At 37.2% G+C, this 12,022-nt stretch overlaps 1 protein-coding gene across 1 annotated transcript; it reads right to left on the reverse strand.

The window, feature by feature from the left end:
- Nucleotides 1-1,852: 1,852 nt before the first annotated feature.
- Nucleotides 1,853-3,463, reverse strand: LOC137651636 (zinc finger BED domain-containing protein 5-like). Its single transcript, XM_068384857.1, has 3 exons — nucleotides 3,145-3,463; nucleotides 2,675-2,908; nucleotides 1,853-2,583 (listed from the first exon to the last, which is right to left on the reverse strand). The coding sequence occupies exons 1-3, from the start codon at nucleotides 3,461-3,463 to the stop codon at nucleotides 1,853-1,855; spliced, it is 1,284 nt and encodes a 427-aa protein (XP_068240958.1).
- Nucleotides 3,464-12,022: the final 8,559 nt, after the last annotated feature.

The raw sequence follows: 12,022 nt of genomic DNA on the forward strand, positions 1-12,022 counted from the left end.
ACTAAGAGTATTCACTTTTGGATTCATAAAACACGTTTTGCCATGAAACTATACCATATATTTAGTACATGAAATATAGTGTATGAAATATTATTCAAAATATTTCCCAGTACTATGACTCTTTGGATAATAATAATATTTTTTAAACCATCACTTCCTCTTTTAAGGATTTTATTATGAAAAAAATATACAATAATCTAACCATTAATAGAACTTAAAAGCATTGCCTGATGTTACCATGTAATAAAATAAACAATTTTTTTTCTCAACATTCTAAAGTTACGATTTAATAAAGTAAAATCAATCTTTTTTTCTCGACATTTATAAACTAAAGTTCGATGTAAGAAAATAAACTAAATATTTTTTCTCAACATTCATAAACTAAATATTTTTTCTCAACATTCATAAACTAAAGTTAAGATGTAATAAAATAAACTAAATCTTTTTTCTCGACATTGATATAATAAAGCTTGTAGCCTAGGCTATAGGAAAATACCTTCCAATAGCAACTTCTTTTAACCAAACATAAGAGTTCAAATTGATTATATATTGCATCTTAGAAACATAATGGCATCTATTATATCATCCTTCATAGGGCTTTTCTGGGGGAAGACTCTTCCGAAGCACAATATAAGATTATATTTGTGATGCTTCAAACTTTTGTTGGTATTACTTCAAGAATTAGACACAGACGTCACGTTTATTAAGGAATTAACACTTGCATAATATATTACAAACTGAAATATAAAATACCTTAGTATTCTACTAGTGATATTTTTTTTTTAGTCCACTCAATTGCTGGTGTCCAAATATGTGTTAACAGTAATTGCGTAGTGATAGATAGCCAAACCTAAAGTAAGGTACGGTACGGAATTTACCCATTTTTTTCGTACCTGAACCGTACCGTACCGTACCGTACCGTACCGTAATTCCGTACCGTACTTATGGGCTAAATATCAACTGTACCGTACCGTACGCCAGCCTTGCAGCCGAGTGAAGAAACGCAAATCGTAGTTCGAAAGTTGCTGGAACTCCGGGCAAGTGATAGGCCTTTTGATGATCAGCGACCTAACGAAGGATTTCAATCGATTGAAGTATTTTTGAGAGATTGAAGTAGCCACATATGGGTGGTCGGAAATCGAAAAAGTTATTCAAGAGTTTAGATCAGTGTTTCTTAAACTTTTTTGTGCAGCGGACCCCTTTTATTAAAATTACTCATGTAGCAGACCCTTTATTATTATAATTTTCCTCTTGAGTTTGAAAGTGTTTGCAGGTCATAATATACTGAAATTACAACTGAATTATTTATTAATGGCTTATCTTCAACATAAATGTTTATATTTTGCTTAACATAATTTCCACAACATTGATAATTTTGCATACAAATGTTCATAAACTTAACAGCAACGCTTCCTCCTCATATCTCACAACCATACTTAATGCGATGAATGATACTGTTTTTGCTGCCTCACTACTGTTGAAATATCTGGCTCAAGTCTGCTGAGTTTCAGTTGCATGTCGGGTTCGACATTGATTCGGTTGCGCTTCTTCGTTTTAAGATCAACCAGTGTAGAAAATCCAATTTCACAGTTTTACGTTGTTGGGAACGGCATCAAGTGTTTCAAAGCAATTTCTGCAAGTCCAGGGTACTCTTGCTGGACTTGAGCCCAAAAATTGGCCAAACTTCTTTCCCTGAATAGGGTCTTCAGTGTCCCACTTGTTGCAATCTCAACAAGATTATCAGCCTCTTTTGATGACAGGTTGACACTGACCTTTTCTATATCTACTTTATCTCTAACAAATGGATTTCTAATTCACTCAAAGCTTGGGTCGGGTTCTTCAAAATATTTTCCTAACGCTGATGAAGGCCTTGCAGATGGGCTCTGAAAGCTTGTGTTGTGTCACCATCTAGCTCTTCCTTGGAAGTAAGCAGGAAATCTGCTAATGAAGGAAAAGACTCGAAATCTTTGCGGTCAATGCGGCCGCACCACAAGTCCAGCTTCATTCGTGTTGCCTGTATTTTGTCCTGCACTTTAAAGATGGTAGTGTCTTTTCCTTGCAAAGACAGATTCAATCCGTTTAGTGTACTGAAAATATCAGACAGGTATGCCAGTTTTGTGAGCCACTGGGTGTCATGCATTCGATTATAGAGGTCATGACGTTCATACAAGAAAGTTTGCACCTCCTCACGAAGTTCAAAGAGACGGGAAAGAACTTTTCCCCGTGTCAGCCAGCGAACCTCTGTATGGTAAAGGAGTTTTGTGTGTTTTCTTCCCATCTCTTCACACACAACTGTAAATAAGCGGGTGTTCAGTGCTTTCCCTTTGATGAAATTAACAATTTTTACTGCCTCTTCCAGAACTGTTTTAAGACAGGTAGGCATATGTTTTACAGCAAGTTGTTTACGGTGAATGCAACAATGTGTTGCCTTTACCTGTGGTACAATGCTTTGTACTCGACTCACTAGGCCCCTTAGTTTACCAGTCATCGCAGTTGCACCATCTATGCTGATTCCAACACATTGCGACCAGGAGAGTTCATTTTGGACAATAAAATTGTTAGCTACATTAAAGATAGCCTCTCCTGTTGTGTTTGTAGGAAGAGGACGACAGAAAAGAAATTCATCATGTACTTCCCCACAGTAAATGTACCTAACAAAGCACAAAAGATTTGCCTCGTTCCCTATATCTGGGGACTCGTCCAGTTGTAATGAAAAATACAGACTGCTGTAATTGTGACACCAGCTGAACTTTCACATTTTCAGCCATTGACGTCATCCTTTTCTTGACAGTGTCGTTAGACAAAGGTATCTTGTTTATTTCTTTACTAGTATTTTCTCCAAGCATGATCTCTGTCATTATCTTGGCTGCTGGTTTGACCAAAGTCTCGCCTATGGAATGCACCTTTCCTGTTTTTGCAATTTATAACGACACTTTGTATGAAGATTCAGTGGCCTTTGCATTTTCTCCAGGTATAAAAAAAGATGAAGCTTCCTTTTTTCTGTGAATATCAAGTTCATTACATTTTCTTTGAAAAAATTCTATGGGTTTTCCCACATATTCCTTATGTCTGGAATCGAAATGTCTTCTGAGCTTTGAGGGTTTCATACCCTCATTAGCTAATGTTTCATAGCACAAAACACACTGTGGGATAGGATCCTCACTGTTGCCTTGCCCAAAAATCCAAGTTTCAAGTAATCACTGCAGTATTTACGCTTCTTTTTGGCTGTTTCTTGGTGTGTTTGCTTGTGCCCTACAGTGGTATCCGAGGCATCTGTACTGCTTTGGTTTGTGTCAGCGGTGTTCCCTTTGTCCATGGCATCTGCGCCTACCTCCAGTAGCTTGAGCTCAGTTGCACTGTTAGCATCGTTTCTTTCTTCTTTAAGGCCAGTGCTGTCTTGGTTGTTGTTCTGGAATTCAGTTTTTTTCTTTGTAAGTGAGCCTGTCTTGAGCGACAGATCCATTATCCTGATGCTAAAAAGTAAGCTAGTCTGTCTTCTGATATTTATTCTGCAAGTAACTTAGCGAGGTCACGAGGTCTAGTATTCGAAATTCTAATCTCAAAAAGGTAGTTAATAACGTTTAACAAATGGCATATAAAAAATCTGTATGTTGTCATAAGCATCAAGATGATTTTCTTACCTACAAAGAGGAGCATAAGCAACTGCCGTGTGTTCCTCACAGCAGCCTTAACGCCAACTGATATGTGGCGGCCAGCCGCACCACCGGGCATCAGTCAGTACAATGTTGCCAAATCATAAACACCACTGTCTTCTATAAAGTTGTTTTTTTTTTGTGTGTGTCTTTTTCGGAATTTCGTTGACGATTTCACCTCAAGGGAGGAAGGCGGCATTACTTAAATTACTTCCATCCTAATGTGACTTAGCCACTGTAAAAAGCCATCAGGATTTGGTGCTACAAAAATAGGAATTTAGGACGTTTTGGTCGAAAATTTGACTGAAATCGATATTAAAAATTATATTTCGGACCCCTTGGAATATTCCACGGACCCCTGGGGGTCCGCGGACCACACTTTAAGAAACACTGGTTTAGATTGCTGAAAGATACTCCTGCAATGGAGGTAATGTGTTGGCCATAAGATAGTTTAAGAAATTATATTGAAATAACACTACGTTTGATTGAGAGGTATGCCTTTCCTGATGCGAGAAAGAAGGACATAAAAGAAAATTACTAATCCAAAATTCGGGAAGGTGGATCCGTTCTTATTTTTGCAACTGGTGTTATTCGCGATTGCGATTCGTTTGCTACCCGGTGTGCCAGTCTCCCAGAAGGTGATAAAAAATCAATTACCCGTAAACATATCTGCAGATTAGTAAACCCGTCTGTAGATGGTTATTTATTCGATGATAATCACTTGTTAGCAGACGTAGTAAGCGCGATACAAAACATCTTAGACAGTTTCCCACAAATAAAAATGACCGGTAATAACTGGCACGATTCCGAGAAGTTGGCAGCAATGAGAGGCACTCAGCAACCCCCAAAGTGGGAGGGGGGAGAACGCAGTCAGCAGATGAGAAGAATTTTCAGATGCTGGCAGTGTGGGGGAGAGAGGCACCGACGAGTGCAGTGCCCAACCCTAGGATCCCCCCGTCGTTAAACTTGTCAGGCCTCCGGTCATCTATCTCGAGAATGCCCAGCAAAAAACGGTGATGGCGGGCGAGCTGTAGCACACGCTCACCTCCCCCCACCCAAAATCCGGGGAAAAGGAGACAAAGGAAGGGGGAGACAATGGAGTGTGATGCCTCCCCCCCCCCCCCACGCATGACATCACAAGCAGCAGCCGAGGCAGTGCTCCCAAACGACGACAGACTTAGAGCAGGCACTGGAACCTCTATCGGTACCCCCCAACCTCACCCTTGCAGCAAAAAGAGCAGCATTTCAGCGGAGGTCATTCGCCAGTGCCCCATATATCATAATGGCCAGCTAGGAATGTTAGTAGTTAGGACTGACCTGCCAGATAAATCCAATCAAGCGCTGATCAACACAGGAGCCAGCGTTTCAATGATTGAAAAAAGATTCTTCTCGAACCAACTATAGTCAGCTGCATCCCTCGTCTTGACACGCCAGGAGGAAATAATATATGCATAAACCATACAACGATCATCAACTTTAAAGTGGGATCTGTGAAGTTTATACATGAGATTTCTGTCTTGCCTACCTTAGGAATTCCAGGAATCGAGGCTATTTTAGGAATATATTTCATTTCATGTAATCAAACATGTATTTTTGGGGGAACATACAATAGCAGTAAAAGCAGGAGGGTACATTTTGCCGACAGAAAGTCGTGGGAGAGTAAGTGCTTGTGCAGTCTCGAAGAGACATTTAGGTAAGGTAACAGCTGTACTTGAAAGAAGAGAAGTATTGTCTCCCCAGACACTTACGAGCATATCAGTATATATATATATATATATATATATATATATATATATATATATATATATATATATATATATATATGTGTGTGTGTGTGTGTGTTGTTATATATGTATATATATATATATATATATATATATATATATATATATATATATATATATATATATATATATATATATATATATATATGTATATATATATATATATATATATATATATATATATATATATATATATATATATATACATATATATATATATATATATATATATATATATATATATATATATATATATATATATATATATATATATATATATATATATATATATATATATATATATATGTGTGTGTGTGAGTGTGTGTGTGTGTCTGTGTGTGTGTGCGTTCGTGTGTGTGTGTGTGCGTTCGTGTGTGTGTGCGATAGATTAGCTAGGGCATCAGCTACTCATTGAGATACTACCGCTAGAATGTTATTGGAGCCTTTGACTGACCAGACAATAATACATTAGATATTTTTGATTACAGCCTATTTTCTCTTTGCCTAAACTTATTCCAAACGTAATTGAGGTTACCAAACAATAAGTAATTGCTTAAGGGATTAACTGCCGTAATATAGTAGTTTAGAGGCTATTTTCCTCTTGATAAGTGTATAAAGGACTTCTTAGCTATGGTAGTCAGCTCTTCTGTCAGAAGCAAAAACCAAAGCCAAGCCCTTGCTCTCTAGTCTTGGTAATGTCATAGCTTCTGTGCCATGGCCTTCCACTGTCTTAGTATAAAGTTCTCTTGCTTAATGGTCCACTCAAGCACAGTAGTCTACATTATTTTTTCTTCCTCTTGGCATTTTGTAGTTTTTCTATATGTATAAAAGATCTATTTTAATATGGTCACAGTTCTCTAAGTACGTAATTCAAAGTTATCATCGCTTCTCTTGTAGTTTATTTATTTTTTTGTTTCCTTTTCTTACTGGGCTATTTTTAAATTTGGGAGCTCTTAGGTTTATGGCATCCTGGTTTTCCAGCTATTAATATATAAGTACTATTTTTATCATTATTATTATTATATATATATATATATATATATATATATATATATATATATATATATATATATATATATATACAGTATGTATATATATATATATATATATATATATATATATATATATATATATATATATATATATATATATATATATATACAGAGAGAGAGAGAGAGAGAGAGAGAGAGAGAGAGAGAGAGAGAGAGAGAGAGAGAGAGAGAGAGAGAGAGAGAGAGTGCGAGTAATTCAGGAAATACTTCCATTTCCCCCATTTAAAAATTATCTCTTTTACTTTCCGTTTACCTTGGTTAAGTAAAAACATGAATAACAGTACAGGAAAGCACCAACGAACTAAAATACTATATTCTGAAAAATTCTAAAACAGCAGGTGCTGCTTGTAGTGGAATCAAGATCCCTTTTAAATGATGAATATCCGTCATAGGTCAGAAGTCACCGCCATTGTAAAGCCAATATCACCGACATAGTAACCAAGGTTAGGGAGAATCAGGTAGATACATCACATTTATTACTGTAATCACTTAATTTCTAAGATATGATATGGATAAGGTAAACGTCGTCAAATATGTCCTTTAATTCGATATCATTTCATCGCTTAAACGCAATAATCAAGCATAAAAAAAAAATGCGTATAAAGTACTATTACTCACAAATAAGAATTTTTTTTTTTTTTTTAATATTTACTATTATTAGGGGAAGCTTGATTTTCACCTTGCATAGAAGGAAAATAAACTATTATTTTTCCAGCTATCACAAATGTACTAGACTCGGAGTCAATTGTTTGCCTCTGATTGACTGGACTTCATTTTGCGAGAACTCATTGGTTTTCTGTACAAACAATTATCTCATAATGTACTGCTAGTTGAATTAATTGTAAATAAATCGAATCTACATATTGACTTCATGTGATTATTTATCAATTAATTTTAAATAAACTTCATTCTGAAGTCTTTGAATAATGTTCCATATATAGACATTTAAATTTTACTTATATCAAGCACTAATTACTTCATTATTATTAATATGAATAACTATCAAAATTTTACAGCAAATTTAAGAAGCAAAATAATGATGAGAAACGTAAAAACATATAATAATAATAAACATATTTATTTGATATACAGGGACATGTCGAGTGGAAAGAACAGCCACTAAGTAACATTCGTGCTCCTTCACTACAAGGAACCCTTCTACACGCGTGCTAGAATGGCTACGCATTCAACAGACGATACAGCATCTTCAAGTAACGGTGTCGGACAGTAGGTTCACCAGCCGGAACAATAATATGATATGGAATGTTTTAGGTTTTTCACAATAAGAGGCAGGTGTATTCAAATCTTTATAGGATATTGTAAAGGCCACATTTAATGAGGAAAGAATTGACAAATTCTACCTAATATTATTAGATATAAATATAGTTCAGAAAACAATAGTACAGAAGCATGACAATAACAATACGAACAGTTCAAGTTCATATTTTTTTTTCACCCTGCTTTTCGATATAATCTATGGTAATAAATATGTTGGTAGCAAATTATAGATAAATATGTTTGAAAAAAAACAAACTAGGAGCAATATAGGCTCACCATCATCATCTCCTAATATGCCTATTGACGCAAATCATTACTTATCCATTCATCATTTCCTAATCAATTAAATATCCTTTATAATTGATTTACAAAGTCCATGACATGAGATAGCAGATAGGTTTTCTTCTTTATTGTGATGTTCCTCCCACAAGACAATCCCAGAAACCGTCTAGATTTTCAGCTATTATTATGGCTTCTGATTCTTTGATAACTTCAAACCTGTAGTATTGCCTATAAGTCCTTCAAATATCTTGATTATACAAGTGACATATCATGAAATAAACATTGGTAGAATAAAACAAAAAAAATTAAATTAATGCATCTCAAACGTTTTCCTTGTCTACAACATCAGTGGCGTTGTTTATTATCTAACAAAATTCGTAACTCATAAATGAATCCTAACACCCCCAAGGTTGAGAATCCACCGGTAGCGGAAGGTAGCAATGTGATTAGTAGTGATGGCAGCAATGTAAAATCAACTGGTAAAAGACCTTCATGACTCTATGATAAATATATATGGCCTGGTAGACTGGTTACGAATTCAGGAGTTCTAAAGGTAAAATTTTTGCGATACACAGGGTCAGCTAGGTCTTTAGTATTAAGGGAATCTTTAAATGGTTTAGTTGAATATTCAGGGAATTATGTGATTCTGGGAGGTTTCCCGAATACTGTGGTTTCACCTCCATTGGTGGAAGTTGAATTATCCTTCCCTGGGTATAATGAGGTAACGGAGTTGGCTGTGGTGGAGAATCTCCCTATTCCAAATATAGATGGTATTTTAGGAAATGACATGGTAGACCATAGGGGTCTGGAATTATTCCCTATTTTGACTGTGAATGCTTGTCCTGTGACGGTGGTGACTCGGGCCTCCACTAAGGCAGCTGATTTGATAAATGATGATGACTTAGATTTAAGTAGTTTAGAAGTAGAGTTAGAAAGGCCCGGGCCAGTAGGTAGTCCTAGTATTACTAGTAATATCTTGCAACTTGATTGGGACCGTTTAACGTTTATTGAGGCTCAGAAACAAGAGTTTGATTTTGAGGTGGGTGACACAGCCGATTTAACTAAACCGAGGTTTTGTGTAATGAAAGGTTTGTTATATCGAATTAGTTGTCCATCTACACATGATCTGAACAAAACTTCTCGAGTGGAAAAAATTGTGGTTCCCACACAATTTAGGGAGTCTGTTTTGAAGTTGTCACATGACGATTCTTTTTCTGGTCACTTTGGAGTATTTAAGACTTTCAAAAGATTAGCGAAATGTTTTTGGTGGCCAGGGTTGAAATCATCAGTGAAACGATTTGTTAGTAATTGTGAGGTTTGTCAGGTGATGGGAAAGCCCAATCAAGTGATCCCTAAAGCACCTCTAAATCCTATTCCTGCAATTGGGGAACCTTTTGTGGAATTGATTATAGATGTGGTGGGGCCTTTACCCAGAACAAAGACCGGGTTTACTCATCTCCTGACCATCATGGACCGAGCTTCTAGATTTCCTGAAGCATTCCCAATGAAAAAGATCACTTCCAATGCAGTATTTGAGAAGCTCGTTGAATTTTTCTCCCGATACGGACTTCCTCGTAAAATTCAGACCGACTGTGGGACGAATTTTACGAGTAAGGTATTTAGGGGTAAGTGTGCTGAACTGGCCATTCAGTGCACTACCAGTGTACCTTACCACCCAGAGAGTCAGGGGGTGGTGGAAAGGTTCCACCAGACACTTAAATCAGTTTTGAAAAAATACTGCTATGAACAAGGAGAGGATTGGGAAAAAGGACTTCCCTTTGCTCTCTCTGCCATAAGGAACCATCCAAATGCATCTACAGGTGTAGCTCCCTTTGAGCTGATCTATGGGCACAAAGTATGTGGTCCGTTGGAAATTTTCCATGAATTGTTATCATCTGGGCAGCAAGAGGAACTTAATGTGATGAAGTTTGTAGAGAATTTACGGAAAAAGTTAGCCATTGCATGGAAATTTGCAAGAGAAAATCTGGCTTCCTCCCAAGTAATCATGAAATCAAATTTTGATAGGAAAACCAAGGTGCGATCGTTTGAGCATGGGGAATTGGTATTGGTGTTGAGTACAGACTCAGACAATTTCCTTAAGCCAAGGTATAAGGGGCCCTGGAAGGTTTTGAGAAAATTGTCTGAAGTGAATTATGAAATTGAAGCCCCCGGGACCAAACGAAAGTGCCGGGTCTTTCATATTAATAGACTGAAATCTTATATTTCAGGTGGTAGAGATCCTTTACCTATTGTGTATGAACCTGTGTCTGTAGAAGTAGTCTCTCCAGAGGATAATTTTGAGGACTTAGTTGGTCAGGTATCTTCTGATGCTCTCTTTAATAACATTCAAAATCTAGAGGTTTTGAAAAGAGAGCTGGACCATCTGGAAGTTACCCAGAGAAGGGACATTATTAATTTAATCTGTTGTTTTCCAGAAATATTTTGTAGTTCGCCAGGTAGGACAAGGTTGCTTCAGCATGATGTGGATGTGGGCAGTGCTTCCCCTGTAAAGCAGAGTCCTTATCGACTAAATCCAGTGAAAAGGGACATAGTCGAGGAGGAAATAAAGTATATGCTGAAACATGACCTCATCCAACCTTCGATAAGTCCTTGGAGTTCTCCGATAGTTTTAGTTAAAGAGTCTGATGGAAAGTACAGAATGTGTGTAGATTACCGTAAAGTTAATGCCAGTACCAAAAATGACTCTTTTCCTTTGCCTCGCATTGACGACTGTCTCAATCAGATAGGGTCTGCAAAATTCATAACCAAGTTGGATTTGCTGAAAGGATATTGGCAAGTGCCCCTGTCTTATCGAGCCCGGGAAATTTCCGCATTTGTAACTCCCTTTGGGCTTTACGAATGTAAAGTGATGCCCTTTGGGATGAAAAATGCTGCATGCACCTTTCAGAGGCTTATGAACAGAGTCATTTGTGGGTTGAAAGGCACTGAGATTTATATTGATGATTTAGCTGTTCACAGCAATGATTGGCAAACTCATATAGTAAGATTGAGAAAAGTGTTTGAAGCTTTGAGGGATGTCGGTCTTGTTGTGAACTTGGGTAAGTGTGAATTTGGTAAAGCCAAAGTGTGCTATTTGGGTCATGAGGTTGGTTTGGGTCAGGTAGCCCCTAAACAAGCCAATCTCGATGCCATTTTAAATTTGAAGAGGCCGAGTAATGTCAGGGAAGTTCGAAGAGTCCTTGGAATGACGGGTTATTATAGAAGGTTTGTGCGAAACTTCTCGGACATTGCTCTGCCGCTTACTAAGTTATTGGAGAAAGGACAGAAATTTGCGTGGTCTCCTGAATGTGAGGAGTCTTTTATTAAACTCAAGCTGGTGCTGATATCAAACCCAATATTAATGTCCCCAGATTTTCAGAAACTTTTCATTATCACGGTGGATGCTAGTGATGTGGGCATTGGAGGTGTCCTCTTTCAGAGAAATGGGGCTGGAGAGGTACTTCCCGTGTCTTACTTTAGCCGTAAACTATTGGCAGCAGAGAAACGGTATTCAACTATCGAGAAGGAGGCCTTAGCCTTGGTTCGTACTTTGTTGCATTTTAAACCCTATGTGACTAATTTCTCCTTCCCGATAGAGATTTGGACTGATCACAATCCTCTAGTGTTCATAGAAAGGATGAAAGGGTCCAATCAGAGAATTTTGAGATGGGCTTTGCAGTTGCAGGAATTCACTCTGGTTATAAAACATATTAAGGGATCGGAGAACCGCATTCCTGATGCCCTTTCTCGTATGTAATTTTGGCTTTTGTCCCTCCCTCGCCCTTCTCGTGTCTTTATTGGGTTTGTATAAAACTATTTGTCCATAGTAAAATCTGAGGGCCAGTATGAGTGTGAGTATGAGTGAGTCCTTATCTCAGAGTTTAGTTTAGATGTAGGTTTGGTTAAGTACGTTGTTTTTGTATGTTCAACCTTAGTAAGGTCCATCAATTTTTTTTTCTATTATTTTGTACTC

The sequence above is a fragment of the Palaemon carinicauda genome, chromosome 13 (genome assembly GCF_036898095.1).
Source record: "Palaemon carinicauda isolate YSFRI2023 chromosome 13, ASM3689809v2, whole genome shotgun sequence".
In the NCBI taxonomy this organism is placed as follows: Eukaryota; Metazoa; Arthropoda; class Malacostraca; order Decapoda; family Palaemonidae; genus Palaemon; species Palaemon carinicauda.